At 40.9% G+C, this 22,964-nt stretch overlaps 1 protein-coding gene across 12 annotated transcripts in view; it reads left to right on the top strand.

Annotated features, from left to right (window-relative positions):
• Osa (osa) overlaps positions 1 to 22,904 on the top strand; it is a 91,742-nt gene extending 68,838 nt beyond the window's left edge. For 2 of the 12 annotated variants that reach the window (XM_064218084.1, XM_064218078.1), the window contains 14 exons: positions 9,900 to 10,192; positions 10,566 to 10,740; positions 10,964 to 11,124; positions 11,463 to 11,504; positions 12,401 to 12,589; positions 13,745 to 13,961; positions 14,291 to 14,407; positions 15,563 to 15,637; positions 16,599 to 16,686; positions 16,790 to 17,090; positions 17,775 to 17,867; positions 19,125 to 19,403; positions 20,279 to 20,344; positions 20,647 to 22,904. In XM_064218084.1, the coding sequence (XP_064074154.1) occupies positions 9,900 to 10,192; positions 10,566 to 10,740; positions 10,964 to 11,124; positions 11,463 to 11,504; positions 12,401 to 12,589; positions 13,745 to 13,961; positions 14,291 to 14,407; positions 15,563 to 15,637; positions 16,599 to 16,686; positions 16,790 to 17,090; positions 17,775 to 17,867; positions 19,125 to 19,403; positions 20,279 to 20,344; positions 20,647 to 22,548 (3,998 nt within the window). In that variant the 3' untranslated portion in view covers positions 22,549 to 22,904. The remainder of the gene's footprint in view (positions 1 to 9,899; positions 10,193 to 10,565; positions 10,741 to 10,963; positions 11,125 to 11,462; positions 11,505 to 12,400; positions 12,590 to 13,744; positions 13,962 to 14,290; positions 14,408 to 15,562; positions 15,638 to 16,598; positions 16,687 to 16,789; positions 17,091 to 17,774; positions 17,868 to 19,124; positions 19,404 to 20,278; positions 20,345 to 20,646) is intronic. The other 10 variants (XM_064218080.1, XM_064218079.1, XM_064218081.1 and 7 more) reach the window with 10 other exon arrangements.
• Positions 22,905 to 22,964: the final 60 nt, after the last annotated feature.

The following is a 22,964-nucleotide window of genomic DNA, read 5'->3' as shown; positions in this document are numbered from 1 at the left end:
TTTACAATTGTAAAGACCTAGATATTTGATCTCGAGACTAGGAGAGTTCATTCATAAATTGAAGGGATTAACGCCAATAAAAATGTGTTACGTAAATTATGATTTTGTTATTATAAATCGTCTCGTGCATTTACAGTGTATATATACGGCGTCTAAACGCGATTTCATTGTATGTAGTAAATATGTATGAAGTTTTCATTTTTATGCTACTTTATAAGTCGAGTCTGGTATTAGTTATCTTTACTAATACTATGAAGATTGTTTGGTTGAACGCTCTACTCTAAGAAACTACTGATCCGATTTGAAAAAAAAAAATCAGTTTTAGATAGCCCATTTTCATCCAGGATATATACCATTATGTTATGACCAGTAGAAACAAAATCATGTACGATAGAATCTGTAATACAGCTGAGCGAAGTCAGGACGAGCAGCTAATAAGGGCAATCATCCTCGTAGAAAATTTATTAATATATCGCTACGTTTCAAAGATATGTCGACCAAAATTTCCATTATAATTATAACTCATAACTCCTTTTACTTTCAATACTCATTATATTACTCGGTCGAGTATGCCTTAAAAGTATTCGCTTTATCACACTGGCCTGTAACGAACGGTCGTTGCAATCTTGTTTTGTTAACGTCAACGATTGCCGAACACGGCTTTCTCAAAACATCAGGCCGGAGCATGGACTGGGCGAATGGCGACTGAGCGTTCGAATACCGGTTATGTGACCGCGATACGCCTTCACTCCGAACCTTGTTTATCACAACTGACTATGCAATGTATATGTTCCAATGCGGCCTGCTCGCTGTATATCCAGCGAGGCTTCGAACAAAACCAGCAATGTAGAATATAATAGTGTGCTTGTCGTTCACAAAGTCACTAAGCTAGTAGAAGTTTAACATGACTACATGACGTCAACCTTTCGGCTCGTCGGGCTTCTCGACTCTCGACAAACACCCAGTGAATATGAAGTCTCATTGGAAAATTATACGAAGCGCTTGAGGAAAGAGCCGAGAATATATGCTAACAGAGTTATAAAGACGTAAAATAAAATATAAAAGAATAATTTATTATTATTTTTTTTATTTCTATTACCATTTTAAACATATTTTGTCTTAGTTTAGAAATTAAATGGATAAAAAAGTTATAATAAATATTCTTCTTCCTTATATCGGAAGTATCGTGAAATACGCATCTGTTTGTTTTACGTAATGTACTCCATATAAAATAGCGCTGTTATCACCGTTTATGAATAAAAATAAAGTTCAGTTTATCGGGCGCATTGTGCCCGTTTCCAATCCAAGTTCCATCGTTATTTTAACACAATGAAGCCGCAATACCGCAACCCGACGCGTTCGAAGGTGAATTGCGTATTGTTCGAAACCCGCATGCAACGTGACTTTTGAAACCGACTTTAAATTTTGATGAATAAGGTTTCTTTTGCTCGCTGTTTGTATCGAATTACTATTATACATATTTTGTGTTCTATATCGAAGACATTAAAGTTCATTTTACAATATATAAAAGTTGTTGTGCTAAATACGGGCGCTAAAAGCATTTCGCAGTCCGTTCGCTGCGCCTATCGGTGGTCGAGCTGGAATGTCATCAACAAAGATAATTCAGGCTCGGATTCAGCCAAAATCTAGATACACACTTGGATTTTGTTGGACCTTTCTATATTTCATGAATATGCAATGTTAGATTCTTTCAAATATTTGTTCAAATCCTTCAAAGTATTGTAAATGATAACTTGATTGTCATACAAATTGTTGGAAATTAGAATTTTATAAAATTAGTATTTGCAAATTGTGAATAGAAATAAATGTATTCGAAACAAAACAAAAATAATAAAACCATCGACTGACTTGATAAGTCTTAAGACACGCATTGTATGACTAACAATATTAATCTTTGCAACTTTTAATCTTGCGTTCATTTTCCTTATAAATAATACAAGTGACTATTTTAAGGCAAAGGTCAAGTGGTATCAAAGTGGAGCTTGTAAGGTTTCGACACGCGAAATTGAATTTGTGATCTTTGCGTAAGTCGGTTTCTGGAAAACCAATTACGTTAATAGTTGTCTAGTATTAAATAACTTCTTCAATGATTGTGTTTTCAATGATTGCGAAAGTCGAGACGGGTGTAGACGAGAGTTTGCCTAGGGAATAGAGCACGTGGATTTGATTCGAAAATCGAAGTGCCAGAAATTGATTATGAGCCCAATTCGAATTTTTATTTCATCTCATGTTTATGCGTGTGTCTGATGATATTCTGTCAGAGTTGAACAGTGTGCTGAAACAAGCTCTAAAAAACTTCCTCAAAACGAAAAGAGGGATATTTGGAAGCTAATATTACAAGCACAAGATATAAAAAGTTAAAACCTATTAGAAACAAATTCTCGCAAACTTTACAAGAAGGACAAAGTCGTTAAATGTCCAATTTGTGGTTATCATTAGTAATAATAATAGAGGGAGTTGTTGTCCCCTTGAAACCGAGGGTACACGTATAGGAGCGGGCACCTGCAATGTTTGTCGCACTGCCTATCCGTCGGCCGCCACGTGCCTCGCGTCCTTGGCAAGGCCAACGACCTTTAAATGAGAATGAGAAAAAAAGAAACAAAACGCTTTTTGCCTCGATCCCCGCCATAATGTTTGTTTTGATCGTTTTCACGTAAACGATCCGTAGATTTTGTTTTGGTTTTTTGTTGGTACCGAGATTGATGTTCGTTATTATTATTCATGACGTTTCACGGTCCGGCTGAGTCGTCGATTAATAATTGTGTCAGATATTTTATTTCTTATCTGAATCAGACGTCCGAGTCGAACCCGATCACTTAAGATACTCTTACATTTTCAACGTCAACTTTTTATCTATACACTCGTATTGGCGAGCTTTTTATTAGTCATAAATATTTTGAATGTTAAATGTACTTGTAAAGTGCATCCTTGTTTTAAGAGTGTATATTTTTCTTGATACAAGACATCCGTCCCAGACAGTTCAACGTTTAATCGTATTCAGTATTACCCGGAAAGTAATAAATCTTTCTGTCAAGGTCAACCGGAGCCTCGGTGTTTCATTCACCCCTTTCCACCCTCTGTTAATGGTGTGGGTTTTAACTCCACTCGGTGTGCTAAAAAAATATTCACTGGTTGTTATATAAGAACATTTTCACAGACACTGAAATTAGGAACAAAAAATATTCTAGAGATTCAAACATGAAAAGACAGTTTATGAAAAGATAATTTAGTATTTACCAGGGTGAAATTATTGTAGAGCGCAATATTCACATCAAACTCTTAGAAAAGAGAAATCGAATTGCTTATTCAATAAATTTAGACGAAACTATTATTTATATTAAAGTTGTCGGATAACAAGAATTCATAGAACTCTAGGCATTTCAATCTGTTGGAGAGGTGTGGCAGGCATTGCCTTGTTACAAACTATTTTAGGTATCAGGGCTCTTCTACTTCCAAAAGGTCACCGTGTATCTGAGACAGAGATTATTATTGTAATCTATTGAATAATATTTGTAAATAAATAAATAAATATTGGACAACATCACATACATTACTCTGATCCCAATTTAAGTAGCTAAAGCACTTGTGTTATGGAAATCAGAAGTAACGACGGTACCACAAACACCCAGACCCAAGACAACATAGAAAACTAATGAACTTTTTCTACATCGACTCGGCCGGGAATCGAACCCGGGACCTCGGAGTGGCGTACCCATGAAAACTGGTGTACACACTACTCGACCACGGAGGTCGTCAGTTTGAGTTTATTTTACAGTTTCTCAATCAGAGTTGTTCGTGTTTCCCTATCATATCTATCTGAATTGAATCACAGTTGAAAATCATGTTTTGTATTTGTATCATCCTGTATCAATGAACACAAAATAGGCGGCGAAAGTTAGCCGTGTTTATTAGAAGTCGGCGTCGGTTGCGATCAATTTAAATAGACCACAAACGAGTTCTGGTCATCGTGACGCCAGCGTTTGTCTCAACTAGGCCGCCCTTGTTAGCGCACTCGGTGTACATTGTACATTACGTTCCCATTGTATACACAATCGACTTAGCGCACGTTGTCTAAGAGAAGGTAAACATTTCGTGTCTCTGGAGTACTGTAATAGTCTTGAGCGTACGTCTCTAAGTACGTCTTGAGATATTGTCATAGACATAAATAAAACATTTGATTTAGTTACTTCAATGTGAAATATCAAACACATGTATGTAATTTAGCATTTTAATAGCGGGATTTTAAACTATTACTGATAATTCGTTTCATCTTTATACACAAGAACATGAAATTCACGATGACGCGTCAATAGTATTAAATTTAAACAGCGTGAAAATATTATATAGGTATTAATGTTCTCCGAAACGTGATGCATCTTCTATTATTTGTTAAATGTATATAGTTTAATTATTTTTTTTCAGTTAGTATTACAAAATCTATATATAGATTATCATTTAAATATTTTAACTAAATATCAATAAAATTAAAATCATCCAGTTGCCATTTGTTTACGTAATTGGTTTAATAGGCCAACGTGATGCATACTGAACCAGTTATTCGTAATTCAAGTTTATTTCTAATTTGATATTGAAAGCCGGTCTTCAATGTATTCTGATTTAATAGGAGTAATTTGATTTCTATAGTTTCTATGTAATGTTGTTTTAAATGGTAAAATAATTATGTAAGTAGTTTATATATCTACAAGTACATTATAAAATTTAATCTTGTGATTATTATCAATTTTGTCCGATTTACGGCAATCTCGACGAAATATGATAAAATAGCTTTACGTCGCTAAAAAAAATCCAAAGGATATCGTAATTGTACGTAGCTATAAAACAGGTTTAGTATGGTTACCATCTGCTTTTAAATAGTAGATAGTAGGTACCTAGTGGCTTACATGCATATAACATACTGCTTAAATTCGAAGTATTGATCAACATTTCCAAGATTTTGTTTAAACTGGAATCTAAATCATATCAAACCTAAATGATAGATCTGATTTCTTAAGCATATTCTTGGTGTTGGATATACTCGTGTTATTTTCGTCCTAAATAATGACTCGTCTCTCTATTACTGTAAACGTAAGTAAGAATATTCAAATTTAAATATTAGGCAAAATTAAATTAATAAACTCAGTGTACTCCCAAATTAATTACCAATGAAATTTTTATGTAATTTAGTTACTTCTCACGAAAGATAAAGTGAAAGTTGTTAATTAAATACACAAAAAATGATATCTGCAAAATGTAGCGTGAATATCGACCTACACCATGGAAATGTTTGTCTAAAGAGAGTGGTTACATTTTGGCTCGTTAACTGCATCGTATATTGTGTATGTGATCATTTTCACGGAATGTCGGACTACCGTTGGCGGATTCAGCGGTACGTGGCTCGCCGCACATTACCAGCCCGCAACACCGCATTCTCCACACGTGATATCGATACATGTACACCACTACACCGTAGCACTACACCGACACTAATTAGTTAGCCGCACGACACTAAACGATGCGAAACAAGCCTTATATACCTTAGATTAGGGTTTATTATACTAATTGCTTGTTAATAGTGTAGTTCCTGTTCTCTGTGTAGCGGCATGACTAAGGCACGAAATTCAGAAAATTACAATCGTTTCACCTGTTGCTGAGATGCCTTTAAAACTGCCTATTGTCGGTATGATTCACCTGCGTGCTTATTCTGAAATATAGTTTTTCTATGACGCATATATTACAACGAAGTCTTCGTTATGCGCAAAATTAACATAATTAATTAAATATATTCATATTTGCTTCACATATAAGTAGGAAAGGGGAATACATGAGGTATTTTTGTATGTGGTAAAATGTTTCATAAAAAGAGTACGGTATACGGTACCGAGATGGCCCAGTGGTTAGAACGCGTGGATCTTAACCGATGATTTCGGGTTCAAACCAAGGCAGGCACCACTGAATTTTCATGTGCTTAATTTGTGTTTATAATTCATCTCGTGCTCGGCGGTGAAGGAAAACATCGTGAGGAAACCTGCATGTGTCTAATTTCAATGAAATTCTGCCACATGTGTATTCCACCAACCCGCATTGGAGCAGCGTGGTGGAATATGCTCCATACCTTCTCCTCAAACGGGAGAGGAGGCCTTAGCCCAGCAGTGGGAAATTTACAGGCTGATTATGTTTTATGTTATGTATTAATTATGTAAATAATAGAGTTGTTAACACAATAATTGTAGTCTTTAAAAATAGAACACTGTCACAGTAACATTATAATTGTTTTCTTTTTTTTCATATTACATTTTAAAAATACTTCATAATATGATACATAAGTAGGAAAGGTATATGGTATTTCAAGAAATAAATATCGCTAAAATTAAATAATTTATTTTTATAACAACTTATTTTAATATTTAATGAATTGATAAAATGTTTAAAATTCATTTATTCAGATATTTTTTATTATTATCTTTGACAAATACTAATGAAGTCCAACAAAAGAAGGTAATTCTAAAGAAAGTCAATTCGAACATAAAGCACTTATTACTCTATAAAGAATCGTAGTTTCTGAAATTATAAACATTAACATAACAATGTTCTACCATTAAAAAAATGAATGACTGTTTAATTAATTTAGCTACCGTAAAAGTCGCAGATACATAAACGTTTATTAATTATAAGACTCTGTATATTTTGATCGGTTCGATCACGATCACGTCGAGCCCGCTGTAGGCGGGAAAGTAAAGACCTCGTCGTGGACTGCTGCTGCCCTTGACAGAGCTGGTTATGTATGTGTGCGTTTAGTGCCATTTTACCTCTGTAGAGCACGTTTTGCTCCTGAGTTGCTAACTATTTTATTGAAATGTAAATACATTATTCGTGTTAAGTTTTCGTTGCAAATAATATATATTATGAATTATTGGTGTATGTATATATACTTTATTAAATAATAGCTGTTAGAGACTCGTTTTGCGCTCTTATATAGTTCGAATATAATGTTTAAAATACATAAATAAATCCCTTTTTCCTGATGTAAACTATTTATGAAATTAAAAATTTATTTTCTATGTTTTATACAATCTGGAATTTTTATATAACCTTGTGAATGAATTATTAATTATTATTAATGTTAAATCATACTTCTTATAAAATAAAAATGTTGAAATCGCATTTTATGATATAAAGCACTATACAAAACATACGCATAAATATGTAACATATTATGTTACTTAAGTTCTAATTATTAATTAGAACTTATTTGTCACAAAACTGGTAAACAAATGAACAATAATTTTAACTAATTGAATGAATTATAATAATGAATGGTTTACAAATAAAATAAAACAAGTCATTTAATTACGCTAATTGTTTTAAATAATAGTGGCATCACTATCTATTTAAAGTTTAATTTAATAACTAGATTCAGTAGCTGTAGGTACTAGAATAAAACTGTGCTTCATCCCTGAAAAAACGTATAGATGTGTGTGTTTGTTTTGATGTATGTGTGTACCGTTGCGATAAGGTAGGCTGTGTAAAAGGTAATAACAGCAGGGGTTGAATAAGCTATTAAGACAAATATGCTAACCAGGATGTAATTGTTATTTTAGGAGAATAAATATACTTTCGGTATCTTCATACGATAAACTTTGTAAATATTATATACTTAACTTTTAATTATGTATTATTTTCGTTTAGCGTTTATTTTATTAGCATAGGCTAGTTATGCGTGGTCCCTGGAGACAATCGATTTTTTAATAATCTATTAGATACTATTACTATATACATTATTTAACAATGTTGATAAAATTGTTTGAATAAGTTACTCAATATAAAACATATCCTTATTGAGCGAGCTTCACAGTGCTAAAAGTATGTTAAAAACTTGTACAAAATGATAAAAAAAATATATATTTATCAAAAAAAGATCACGAAAAGTCGAAGCTATTAGAATTGTGCGTTTGGACAACTTCAACTTTTCATAATACGGTTCTTGACAGTTTTCCTTGTAATGATATATATATGTACAATTGTACATATATATGTGTCATTAGGGATGCGCATAGGTCCTATACGCTGTAGAATGTTTGGCTTAACAACATACGTAAGATTTTTGAAACATTTATTTAGTCTACCACTGAGAGAGTAAATATTATGTAATATAATATTTATGAGACAAGTAGGAAAGTTTGTCTGTGGAATAATGTATTATATAAAAGTAAATTACGTTTTAAGATTATTTGTCCTAGTTATATGAATATATTTAATTGATTTTACTGTTCGGGTGCAGGTATTAATTTACAACTTATAAAAACTACTGGCAGATAGTAACACCATGACTGTGGTCAGGTTGATAGTGCGTTAGTTTTACGACTCGGTGGCCCGTTCCGGTCGACCCCATTATTCTGGCTGCAGTCGTTAATGGTCGCTGTAAACAAATAGGTGTATTATAGATGGGCGCATATGCCTCATTCGATATGATTCACCGGCGCCTCGCCGTCTGCCGACCGTCTGATCGCACCAACAATATTATAATGCCCCGATAATTGCTCGCTGACGAGATTAAAGTGTCGTCTCGTGCACGTGATAACGCATTGTTTATATTCGTAATGATAAGTTATAAGCGAATGATAAGTCGATTGCTAAGACATTCGTCGGAGAGTAGGGCGAGTTGTATGATGTAATGTTGACATAACTGCATAAGTTCAAATCGACCTACATAAAAGCTGTAATACCACTTTCGTCGTCGCAAATCACTGCCGTTCGTATCTCGGCCTCGGTCAATGTGTTGCGTGTGTCGTATGCACATATACGGATGCAATAAAGTGCAGCGAGAATTCGCAGGCTAGCGGTGTATGCGGCTCACGTGCCGCCGGAAAACGAAAGTGATCTGGTGCGTCTCTCCGCCCTCGATTGATGCGCCCCGGCTTAGGCGAGCCCTCGTTAACTGTATTATTCAAATTGTGTGTACGACGAGGAACCGTGAGCGTTCGGATCGATCACACACGGAAATGTTTGCCGCTTGCACTCTCGAATACAATTTAATTCAAGTTCTAACCGCAACGTATACGTATAAGTATACGTTTACGTAGTTTGTAGTAGTTTAACAAAAGCTCAGCGCACCTCATACCCGTAGTGGGATATTTACGACCCAATAAAAGTATCCTTCAATTGTTTGTTATCTCAAATGCTATTCTGTTTAATGTGGGGTGATTATCGTAACATTGAATCTTATCATTATTGCCTTGTTTTCGAATGTAAACTAATTTGATAATGACGTTAAAAAACACAACATGTTTATAGTAACAAACAAACAAAAGAATTTTATTTTATTGCGGATTTGGTTTTTGTTCGCAGTAGAGTATAATATTGCCTTAATAGTACATATCATAAAACTTGGGTGTCATAGAATCGATATATGGTATTTTTTGTATACCAGCGTCACTTGACATCGTTGAGATGTTGTAATCTGTATGATGGCGGGAAACTAAAATCAGCCTAAGCATTCCCATGAAGGGTCGGCGTCAGGCCATAAAACTGCCAAATTTTTTTTATGCAGCTTATACACTACGCCGATCACAGGTGCAATAAAATGAAATGAGAACAAGCAAATGATCATGATGATCATAATTCTTCGTATATAATATTCGAATAACAAGTTTTTTATTTAACTTTACTCGCTTTAGTATCTAACGAAACTTATGGTCTATTTTATACAATTCTTCGAGTTATATACATATTTTTTTAGTATTTCTTATAATCGACGCAATGGATAAATTAGTTGATAGTTGTAAATTCAATTTTGTTCTTCAAAATGACTACTGCCATCCGATCTAAATATATATTAAATTTATTTTGTTGTATGCTAAAATATTTAAATGTTTCATTAGGTACTCAGAACGTACCGATGCCACCGCGGCCATCGTCATCGTTATCGGACGGCGGCGGACCGACCGTGAGGGCCGGAGCTGGCGCAGGCAATCCGGGCGCAGGGCCGCCACCGTCGGCGGCGCCCCCACCCGGAGCGATGCTGCCGCAGCCCTATCACCACGGCCCCTACAAGCCGGCGCCCTATCCGCCGCAGCCCTACGCCTACCCGCCACGCAACCACCACCCCTACCCGTATGGCGGCTACCGGCCTACTCCGCCGCCACATCCGTCACAACATTATCCCCCGCTCAAGGTAATCACACTACAGTACAAATAACTCTGTTATAAGAAAGTAAATTAAGATAAAAAAAGCTAAAGCTTCTTCTTTATGACTACCGTTTACAAAATATTAATAATAATTGTTGTCGTTTAAAAGTTTTTTACCTCTGCACAACTCGAAAAATAAGTTATAGACGGCGTTCTTGGGACCTCCAAAGCCAAAAAACAAAAGCATCAAAAGCTGGTCTTATCCTCAAATCTCAAGCTGCTTTTATGTGGAGTTTATATTTTCGTAATTCAAAAGATCTTAGATATAAGTGTTCTTTATTAACTTTGAAGATATTTGCTTTTACATTGGTTCTCGATTTAAAGAATAAAATAATCATACAAATTAATTCGCATTGCAGCAAGCGGGTCGTCACATGGGCCCACCGGGCGAGACCATGCCGCCGCCCAACGCGCCGGGCGAGGCGCACGACAACGGGCCCGCCGCGCCCGCCACCGCGCTCGTCACCACCGGGCCCGACGGCGCGCCGCTCGACGAGGGCAGCCAGCAGAGCACGCTCAGCAACGCCTCCGCCGGTACGCGACACCCGTCCCACGCGCACAAAGATACAGCTCGTGATCGGCAACCCCGACTGCTCGTGATAGTTTCGACCCGATCTCGAATGGGTGTGCTAATCACGACCATGATAGTCGGCCACTCATATCATACGTAGTTCTAACCGTGATCATGACGTCCCGACACTGGCCGAGTCGTTCACCAAAATCAGTCGTAGTGATGTGAGGCTCGTCGACATTCCAGCGTCAGGCGAGGAGCAGTGCGGCACGCCCAAGAGCTCCCGCAAGGAGTACGGCGCGGGCAGCGCGGCGCCGTCGCCGTCGCCGGGCGGCGCGTCGCACTCGTCGGCGCACGAGGACTACGACGCCTCGCCCTCGCCCTGGCCGCGCCCGCCCTCCAGTCCTGTGAGTTGCACATCTCGACCTCACTCGATCGTGTTCTGAACGACTCTGTTCGCTTTGTTATACGACGATGTACATTTTTAAGTTTTGATCGTAAGCCGATTTGTTTAAACTAGTAGATGATTTCGAATACGTATACTGCTACCTTTACTCACCACATTAAATTAATCCTAGTGGTGTCTTTCTTTGTAGGTAATGAGATCCATGTATAATTGTCAATAATAACACCCGCACATTATAATTTCCGATTACACTCTCCATTCGTGTATGTACCCCGTGTCCCCTATGCTAACAATATATACGTAGGAGACGAAGCATTGCATTGTGTTCGTGTATTTCAGGTGTTTAACAGTCACATAGCGCCGGAGTCCTACAGATCAAAGGTTTATATCCAAGTTAAAGCTCACTAAGCATGTGTAGTGCTCGAAACGTAACGTAACGCGTTTACAATTGCATGGCGCCATATTATTATAATTATTATTATTACAGTTAACGTATAAACCATGCAAACAAATTAACGCCCTGTAGATGAATAATTAGATCTCATCTGGAATGTTATGCGAAATTAATCAAAATTATTTTTTATGCTTGAGCTTTAAAAACTACAATCTGTTGTGCTTCCAGCTATTTACTTATTGGTGTTGGTTTTTTTTTTTATCTCATTCAAGTGATATTGAATGTGTACTTAGCATATAAATTTTCCTATTAATTATTAAAATGTAACAATTGTTTCATGATAAATATACATACATTAAAGGTTTTAATAAACTTGTCGGTAGATATAGAAGGCGATCTTTGCCTATTATTTTTTTTTGTAGATTTTGAGTATTGTAATTTGTATGTATAAATCTCTTCTTCGTCATAGTATTTTTTTTTATTTGATGTAGATTTTGGCATGTTTCGTTAATGGAAAAGGTATGCATAGTTATAACCTAAATAATATCAAAAATGTATGATGTAGAAGTACTATAATTCATATAAATCTATTAATATTGGCTTTTACTCTCCTGTTTGCTAAGTATTTAAGGTTCAGTATTCTAATATTCAAATTTGTAATATTTTTTTTTTTTTGGTGATTCAAGAACACGCTAAGGAAATCGTACGATTTCTATATATGGTGTTCTTTCCACCAATAGTAAATGAATATCGTTTATATTATGTTTAATTTCTATTTACATATGTATTTGGAATGTTGCACATTTCGTTGACCCGAATAATATTTGTCGAGTCGACTCCGCATCCGATTGCGCTGTATGTATGATGAGTGTGGTTGCGCCAGAAGTCGGACTCGCTGGGCAAGCTGTACGAGATGGACGACGCCCCGGAGCGGCGCGGCTGGGTGGAGCGCCTGCTGGCCTTCATGGAGGAGCGCCGCACGCCCATCGCCGCCTGCCCCACCATCTCCAAGCAGCCGCTCGACCTCTACCGCCTCTACCTGCTCGTGCGCGACCGCGGCGGGTTCGTCGAGGTGAGCAGAGATACATTTTAGTTAATTCCTTTATAAGTGTCTTGTCGGTTGTCGTTGTCGAGGACTACCTGAACTGGTATAATAACAGTCAGGAGGCTTGAGATCTTGCACCTGTTATCACGTAAGTCCAGCTAGCCCACTGAATATAGAGGCTGTTTTAAAACATATGAAAAATATAATGATGAGTGATCTGAGTGGTAAGCAAGTAATATTAACTAACTTTGGTATCTCATAATTTTGTTTTTATTAAGGAAAAACCATTCGGAAGTTTTTGTTAAATGACTGTTTTCACCAATGGGCGGAGTGATTCAAGAGGCTTACTGGCTTGTGCCGCGTACACCAATAATATTACGATAAAACGGTTTATGTAGATTATTCTATCCCTAATTCTACCCGATGCCAATTTACTAGAGAAACTTTAGGGAAGGAAGGAATTCAATAAAATTTTACGTGCGTTATTTTTATGATAGCTTTGCTGTAGTGAGATGTCAATAGGAAATATTTCATTTTGGTTTGATTTTTATGAGCGCCGCCCTCCTTCGACTAAGTAGTAATACACATTTTTTATCTGTATCACAAGATTTAGTATGAGTTATTCGTTCCAAGTTAAAATAACGACCGTTCGTTATGTCACTTTATAGGCACTTTAATGTTCGACTCACATTAATTAAAAAAGTAAATAGCGGTTAGATTATCGTGTTATTTATATTTTAGCACGATTGCAAACATTCATAACACTTAAACTGACTCAAGCGAGTGGTTTTAAAACCTCACACAGTACTCGATGTAAGAAAGGCTAATACTTCAAGGCGGATTTATGTTAGCGCATGTACCGTCGGTGTTATGTGAATAGCCGCCATAAACCCGCTGGCGTTTTAACGATAGTTAATAAATTTTTATCATTAGAACGTTCGCCGAGAACGCTTCGACTGCACGAACATTGTTATACAGTAGACCGTTGCCCGCCGCACGGAGCGCGCGTCGCCTCGTCGCTTACTTTGCTACTAAGTAGCCGGCTAGAAAAACATGGTGAGGTTCCCGCTCGTTAACAATACGAGTTATCGCCTTTTTCCTTCAGTAAATCTCCGTTATTTATGTTACAAGCGCTCGCGTGTTTGAGTCGTATTACAAGTGGAACATGTATGCTTTTTCAAGGTGACGAAGAATAAAACGTGGAAGGATATCGCCGGTCTGCTCGGGATAGGTGCGTCGTCGTCGGCCGCCTACACGTTGCGGAAGCACTACACGAAGAATCTGCTCGCATACGAGTGCCACTTCGATCGCGGCGGTATCGATCCGCAGCCGATCATAAACCAGGTGGAGGCGTCCACGAAGAAGAAGAGCGGCAAGTCCAACAGCACGACTAGTGCAGGTAATTGTTTATATTGGAATTTAAACGTCGGCAATATATTATCGCACGCCTCGAATCGATTCTCTCTGCGATCGCTCCATTTGCGATCGATCATAAAAGGAATAAAAATATAACAGTTTGTACTTAAAAACATGACCAAAAAAATTATTCTGCTAAAAAAGGAAAATTTAACCACATATTAAACAATATGTATGTCAAACCTGAATATCGTATAGAATTAATTATGCCTTCACAATAAAACTGAGATGAGCCAGAGGAGCACGAAAATATATGTCAGTCGAGTTCGCTCCCGCGTAAGGAGCGTGTAGTAAAACGAGACGTGTCGCCAGCAGGCTCGTCCAACTCGGCCGAGCAGTTTGTGGGCGGCGCGGGGCAGGCCGGCGCGCCCATGGACGGCTACCCCGCGCACTACGCGCCCTACCCGCCGCAGCCCGCGCAGCCGCAAGGTACGCGCCGCTCGCCACACTCGCCACACTTGCCACACTCGCCGCACTCGCCACACTCGCCGCACTCGCCACACTCGCCACACTCGCCACACTCGCCACACTCGCCATTCCGTCACTACACCGTCACCAAGCCGTTACGTCCCATTGTCGTATCGAGCATCGCCCTACATCGACTGCTTATATATTGAAACTTTTAACTAACTACTCTAACTCTCTTACAATTTAAATATAATTCGAGTGATTTTACGGGCAGATGGATTTTTGGAAGAATACTTTGCCATCACCTACTGCGAACTGTACATTGTTTACATTCTGACACTCGTTATGACTGTACAAAGTAATCTGACTCAAAACGGGGAAGTGTAAATATGTTTGCTTTTATCTTGTATAATCATTAACTTAAAATCACTAGTGATTAGTTTAAAACGATTGCACGGACCAAGTTCTATACGCTGTAAATAAGCGCTACATAGATATAGTATTAGAGAACCGCTTTCTTGTGGTTTACAGAGAACAACGCCCGATGCTTGTTTTTATTTGTGCGGTCTGAACTAACCCTTATAAAATAATTTTCATTGGCTGCCCGATCAGAACGAAATATACGTATGCAATGCCTAGTAACACGTTCCCAATGTAATTATAGTTGTTGTTGGTATAAGTCTATTTCGTTTTGATACTGAACAATGGCTAACAAATCATTTGGCTTTAGTTTGCTTGTCACTAACTCCTCACTAATTGAGCACCATAGTTCGACCTTTTAAAGATCTCCATTAAAAATTGTATCGTAAATGTTATATGATTTTTTCTATATTGATATCGTTTATATGACGTATATAATATATAAGACTTGAAAATTTATTTTTTATACAATAATTTTTCATGGCGATCTTACTACGACAAAATAATATATATTTTAGGAAATCTACTGGCGTCATGATCATCTTGCTTTAAGTTTTATTTATTCAATCTTAACATAATTATATTATATCAATAACGTAATCAAATCTAAAGTAAAAGTCAAAATTGAAAATGTTTACGACGAAACCTTCCACGTCCACGTCCACGTCCACGTCCAAAGTATGATAGTCTCCAACCCGGCGGTCAGTAGATTTCCACGTAGCACGTAACGGGTGGTATAACCTCGTGTGGTTGTAGGCGGCGGGCCGGGCGGCGACAACCTCGCCGCCTCCAACCCGTTCGACGAGCCGCCGGGGCCGAGGCGACCCCCAGGTACTTAACCCACGCTTGACCCCGAAACCCCTATCACATCTAACCATTGGCGGAGATGCTGCTTTTTATTTTATTGGTTGAAAAATTGAATGGGTGTTGCAAATTATGTAATCGAAATAATCAATACGTTTAAAGAGAAATATCGATACTTTAATATTCGTTCATTATGAAAAGCAATTAACCTGTTAGATTTATTCATGTTACTATGTTGTGAGATGTACTAAACTTGTTCTAGAAGATATTTTATTATTAATAAAAGTTTTAATTAAATGAGCTGTCCATTAAAGTACCGATGTTAAGGATGCGCTTATTTAAACAAATTAAGCTTGAAACTAGAATCGCCTCTAACTTTTGATTATATAATTATTATGGAATAAAACGTTTTTTTTTTTTTCATTTTCATGACCGCGAGTTTATAAGATAATATTATGATATCGATATACTCTTGATATCTAAGATGAACCAAAAACATAAATGTGTAATTCCAAAATTAAATATTTGATGAGTGTATAAAAACGTTTTATTTCATTATAAAGTTACCAAAATAACGTGCTTATTAATCTTCAATTTAAATATACACAGCGTGCGACATATACATTCTAACAAGAAAAACGATTTGTGCTATTAAATATCTGATCGGACCATACGTTATTAGTAGATAATTGAATTTATCGCGTATAAATATGTTTATATTGCTTTAATGCTTGGGTTTTAGTTTTCGATTATTAGCTTTTGTGAATTAGCTATTGCTTGTTAAATGTTTTTTTGTTCTTTTCAAGTGAAGTTACTATCATTTGCATACTGTTTATTGATTCGCTTAAACAGCTAACTAAGTGTAGGAATGCATAAATGGTTACGTACGAAAAGTAAAATAGATACAAACTTCTCTCTGGAATAAAATGTGTATACATTTGCTGTCGTAAAAGTAAAATATTTTAACACGAGCCATTTTTATTTCCAGGTTACCAACAAGGTTACGGGTACGAATATGGATCTCCTTATCCGTCGAATAGGCCCGTCTACCCGCCGTACGGCCCCGACGGCGACAGGTCAGTCACCCACAGTGTACATTATCAAAAAGTGTAATAATCTACCATGTCTAGGCAGTATGCTGCGAGTTCGTTTCGATCGCTAAGAGCGTATGTGTCGCAGGGGCTACGGCTCGGGTGGCGAGTACCGGTACGGCGGCTACGGCGGCGGGTACCGCGCGGGCGCGCCGGCGGGCGGCGCGGCGGCGGCGCAGCCCGCGCCCGCTCAGCCCGCCGCGCCGCCTCCCGCGCAGCCCGCGCACCCCGCGCACCCGGCGCACCCCGCGCACCCCGCGCAGCCCTACCCCGACTACTACCGCGCGCCGCATCCGCATCCGCACCCGCCGCACCCTCCGCACCCGCAGCACCCGCCGCACCCGCCGCACCCGCCGCACCCGCCGCACTCGCCGCAGCAGCCGCACGAGGTGTGTATCGGCGTGTACCGCGGCGAGCGGGAACGCTTTCATATCCATTACGAACTGTGGCGATCGCTACTGAAGATATATTTGAAAAACGTAATCGGCGAGTCGAACGACGGTTCGCAATGTGTCTTTGTCAGATCGACTTTTAGATTCGAGACTAAGATTACACACAGTATATTATATTTAATTTATTGTCTGGAAACGTATTCGTTACGAGCATGACTAGCATGTAAGCAACAGATTTATATAAATGTTTCTATATTGTAACATGTGCTTTTCTAAATGTTGTTAACTTGCGTTAAATATTTGGCGACAAATAAATTTGAAAGTATTTCATTATATTGTATGCGAGTCTGCCGTTATAAATGTGCAAGGTTGAGTGAAAGATAATTCACAACGTGACCGTTGCCGTACTTCAGAAATGAAAACGTTAGTTTCTACACTAGATAATAGGGAGTGTGCCACGATTTACATTCAGTATTATGTTCTAAACTTTAAAACATTTTATTTTGTAATGAATAAAGAGAACATTTTATGGTAATATAAAAATTGAAACGGGTATCTTAAATAAAGTGAACGAGATAGCTCTCGTAGCACCGGACGTAGCGCTTAGATATGTCGAAGGCGGGGAGAAGGGGGGAGGTAGTAATGAGTCGCGAGTCCCGCTGACGCAGTGTGTTGGTGTAGATGTCCGGCGGGGCGCAGGTCGCGGGCGCGCTCATGAGCTCGCAGCTCGCTCGCCAGCTCGTGGCGCCGCTGCCGTCGCCCGTCCGCCCCTACGTACGGACGCCCCGTTTGTACCACGCACTCAACACCGCTTCCCATATTGGCGATCGGTCTCGGCCCGCCGCATCACCACCGCACCGCTTCGTGATTGGGCACTTACCATCCCTCACATAGACGACATACACGATAGACGATAGACCCTAGCGATACAGTATCCTATATAGTGCACCCCCCTTAGACGAGTTTATCAGGATGTCACCTCTGATCGACCGACTCGTGTTTTACTCTGACTGATTTTTTTAACACTATCTCATCCTCGTTAAACACGTCAGTAAACTCTGCTACCTGTTCGGTAAATCCCAATTATGAAGTGGTGTCGATGTCCTCTGTAAGGCTCGACTCCGATATCTCTGTGTCGAGAATTACAGTTCGACTGTAAAGGTGAAACTCATCCGTGGTTTTGGCTTCATTTAATTTTTTTTTTTTTATATAAATAATACCACTCGCTTAACGAAATTTCAAGCTGTCACTATTAATTTTTCTTCAGTTTTCGTTTAACTAAATTTTGGCTTGCGGTGTGATTAATTGGCTTTTCGATTTTCGGTCGAAGAACCGTAACTATTCGGAAAAAACCCGACTCAAAATTTAACAAAGAAAACAGAACATGGAAGTTAAGGTTTAGAGTGTGTGGTGGTGGCTTTACGTGATAAAAAAATGTCACTGATTCATTTGCATGCTTTCACAGTTATCATGTAAGCTTAGCTATAAGTGGAACATCGTCGTTGTAGCTTTGTAAATTGCGGTACGTTTCAACTCATCTTAACGAGCCCGTTAAATCTGTTGTATAATATGGCATAGTTTGAGATGCGTTCGGAACATTTGACGGTTTATTCATCATTATAATCATATTTGGGTTCACGGCTAGTGTAATTAATGTGTCGTGGAAGCTGAACTATTTGTTTTTAATAAAGTTATTGTCATATTTTCGAGTTGTTGCACTAACATTTAAGTTTTTGAAAACTAAGCTCAGCTTCCCCTACAATCAACTGAATCAATATATTATTTAAGTTGCTCCGCTAAGGTTAACTTTAAAATGTTTTTTTTTCTTTTATAAATACCCGTTATCATAAATACATTCCGTCAAAATTAAATGCAATGTTTATTGGATTTCTTTATGCCGGTCCAGAAGCTAATGAAGGTGAATAAACTACTCAACAAATGCTTTATCGGCATATCAGAGCCGGGTCGCGATCGCGCCTTAGCGGGGCACACAGCTCGAGTATAAATGATATGCATATATAACGCGGACAGTACGGCGTGAAGGGAGGAGCGGGAGCGGTCGGCGCGGCGGCGGCGGCGGCGGGGGCCCCGCGGCGACACCCCGACTTCGCCAAGGCGGAGGGTCCGTACCCGGGCGGCGGCGGCGCGCGCTTCGCGGGCAGCGCGTGGGGCGGCAGCTTCCCGCGCGCCGCGCCCGCGCCCGCCTGGCGCGCGCCCGGCCCGCTGCAGCACGCGCCGCTGCACCAGCACCAGCCCGCCTGGCCGCACCAGCACCAGCATCAGCACCAGCATCAGCCCTACCATCCGCCGGTAAGGCCACTTCCGATATTTACTTCACAGTTTGAGGTCGATAGCGAGCGGGCCAGCTCTACCGGTGGTGAATGTTGAAAAATCATTTAAAATACTGGGTTGTAAGTTGATAGACCTCATAAATGCCACTATGCATATTGAATTAAACAGGAGCTGGTCGAGCCTCTAGGGGCATGAGTGGGAGTGTCGAATTTGAGGACTATTTATTATTTTACTTGTGTAATAAATGTATTAAAAGTAAGATAATATGTAGGTTATTTTAAGGCAAAGTTTAACCTATTCATTCGTTCATTCATTAATTCATATCATGCTTATACTTAGAGCAATTAAAAATGTTTAGATCTAAAATAATGTTACTAATTCTATTTACTACGATTGTTCAGTACCTAAAAAAAAACAAAATTAAATTCTAAATTTTGATTACTTTACTTATGTTGTCACATGTATACTTCTCGATACGGAATTTACTAACGTTATCAATTTGCACGATAATCCCAGATTAGTTTTTAATATTTAATTTTGCTTTCACATTACTGCATTTTTTAGAATGAGTTGCTTATATTTCAACAAACAGTTACAATATTAGCTCCAAAGAAGAAAACAATGTGTGCGGTACAAATAACCTTGTTTTCTTCTGTAAAATCGTAGAACAAAATCTGTTCCGATTTTATATATAAATAATATTAAAAATGCACGTACGCTGATATTCATAAATTAATTTATGACGGTATCTTGGTTCAAAAACGATTATAATGTATTGAAAAAAAAATTGTATGCGAAAAGTAAACAGTAAGGGTATCGCGTTTGAAGGGCTTATCGTGTAGTTTATCGAGAAGGGGGTAGTGATGGTAACGGCGCGCTGTTGGGTGTTGTAGGCGGCGGGCGGCGCGGCGTGGGGCGCGCGGCCGCCGCAGGAACTGCCGCCCACCGCGCACTCGCCTGTGAGTTCACTCGCACTCATCGCTCACTTGCACGCGTGCACTCATCTGCTTTTCTAACTCATTTCGTACATGCTGTTTGAGCGAAATCCAAAACTCGCCTTTCAGTACTTGCGTAGATATCAGTAACTTTGGTTAGGAGTCATTTAAGTTATATTGCTATGTAATTCTATGGTTTTTAAGATTTGATCTACCAGTCATGCATGCATAAAAGGTGTTTTAAATAGAAAATTAAAAGCGTTTTTTATACTGTTTTACCTTTGCTATTATTATATTTTAAATATCCTATACATTTCGTTTTACAGGGAGCAGCTTCGGGCGTCGGTCAGATCAAAAGAGAATTAACGTTTCCCGCGGAGTGTATAGAGGCGACTGTGCCCTCCGCAGAAAAGCGACGTCGACTGACGAAGGCCGATGTGGCCCCGGTCGACGCGTGGCGCATTATGATGGCGCTTAAATCGGGGCTGCTCGCTGAAACCTGTTGGGCGTTAGATATCCTGAATATACTCTTGTTTGATGACAACTGCATAGGCTACTTCGGCCTCCAGCACATGCCAGGTCTGCTCGATCTACTCTTGGAACACTTCCACAAGAGCCTCAGTGACGTGTTTGATGCACCCGCGGCCGAAAGCGAGCCTTGGTACGCGCCGCCCTCCAGCCCTGAACCCGCAGCCAAGACGCGGCGGAGAGCAGAGCCCCCTGACCCCGGCGATCGCGTCCGTCTGCTCTCCTGTGAGAACTATACGCTCGAATCCAGGCGCCGTCTTCCCGTGACGCTTGCGACCCGTTCTGATGAAGACCTGTTTGCACCGGAAGATCCAGAGCCTGACCGCGACGTCGAAGACGTGCTCGAGCCTTGGCAGATCGGCGGTGACTCGGGCGGAGGAGCGCACGTTATGCCCTGCTTCCGCGGAGAATTCGTACACTTGCCCTTCGTGCGCGTGCTGCCCGGCTCGAGGCCGCCGTCGCCGCCCGCCGCGCCCGCGCCCCCCGCTTCCCCGCGCGCCGAGCCCGAACCGGAGCCGGTGCCGCGAGATATCTCCGTGGAACCCGACGGCGATAACCTCGAAGCTGAACCCATGGAACTCGAACCCGAGCGCCGGCCGCCGCTACAGATTCGCGATCCTGCAGGCGTGCTTAAGCGCCGTCGGCTCGAAGACTACGAGGACGAGTGCTACACGCGGGACGAGCCAAGCCTCAACCTGGTTAACGAGTCGAGAGACGCCCTCGCCAAGCGGTGTATAGCCCTTTCTAATATTTTACGCGGACTCACTTTCGTGCCCGGCAATGAAGCGGAATTTTCACGATCGGGCGCCTTTCTCGCTCTAGCGGGCAAGTTGTTGTTGCTGCATCACGAGCACGCCCCAAGAGCGGCCCGAGCGCGCGCCTACGAACGGGCAGCGCGGGACGAGGTAGACGCCGACGCGTGCTGTTCGAGCTTAAAAGGAGAGAACGAGTGGTGGTGGGATACGTTAGCGCAGTTACGCGAAGATGCGCTCGTTTGCTGCGCCAACATCGCCGGCAGCGTCGAGCTCTCTGGACAACCGGAAGCGGTAGCGCGGCCGCTATTGGACGGCCTACTTCACTGGAGTGTATGCCCGGCAGCCGTGGCCGGCGACGCACCGCCAGCGGCCGCTCCCGGGTCGCCTCTGTCGCCGCGGCGGCTAGCGCTCGAGGCGCTGTGCAAGCTGTGCGTGACGGATGCGAACGTCGACCTGGTGTTGGCGACGCCGCCGCGCGGGCGGATCGCAGCGCTGTGCGCGGGGCTCGCGCGCGACCTATGCCGACCCGAGCGACTCGTCGTCCGCGAGTTCGCCGTCAACCTCCTCCACTACCTGGCGGGCGCCGGCGGCGCGGCGGCTCGCGAGGTGGCGCTGCACGCGCCGGCCGTGGCGCAGCTGGTGGCCTTCATCGAGCGCGCCGAGCAGACAGCTCTGGGCGTGGCGAACCAGCACGGCGTGGCGGCGCTCCGGGACAACCCCGACGCGATGGGCACGTCGCTGGACATGCTGCGCCGCGCCGCCGCTACCCTGCTGCGCTTAGCCGAGCACCCGGAGAACCGCCCGCTCATCCGACGCCACGAACGACGCCTGCTTTCACTCGTCATGAGCCAGATCCTCGATCAGAAGGTGGCGCACGAGCTGGCGGATGTGCTATACCACTGTAGCCAGCAGCGAGTAGACGAGCCGCGACAGGAAGACAAGTGAGGACATTCAGTGCCACGTGACGCGGCGACGTGATGCTGTGACGTGACGTGATATCGTGACGCGGTGACGTGACGTTCGTGACATGACGCGTGACGAGCGGCGTGGCGGGCGCGACAGACTGACTACCGTTGGGTACGTGTACATATAGTGATACGGCGCCCGCCGCGACCGCGATCGCTCGATGCGCCGGAGCTTCGAGCGTTAGGCTGTACAATCTGATTTTTGTTATTTATGTCCATGATGATTTATTTACAAGAATGTCAATGTGCTATAATCGATTTCTATTGTTCGATTGAGAAACAGATGTATTATAACTCGTAATTTTGATTTTTATAATAAAATGGGACTTGAATCTGTTTATTGGTTTTATGATGGAGATTTTATACCGAGTACCTTAGCGCCTTGTCTATAAGATA

Source organism: Vanessa tameamea, chromosome 20, assembly GCF_037043105.1.
Source record: "Vanessa tameamea isolate UH-Manoa-2023 chromosome 20, ilVanTame1 primary haplotype, whole genome shotgun sequence".
NCBI lineage: Eukaryota > Metazoa > Arthropoda > Insecta > Lepidoptera > Nymphalidae > Vanessa > Vanessa tameamea.
This window is presented reverse-complemented; position numbering and strand designations above follow the sequence as displayed.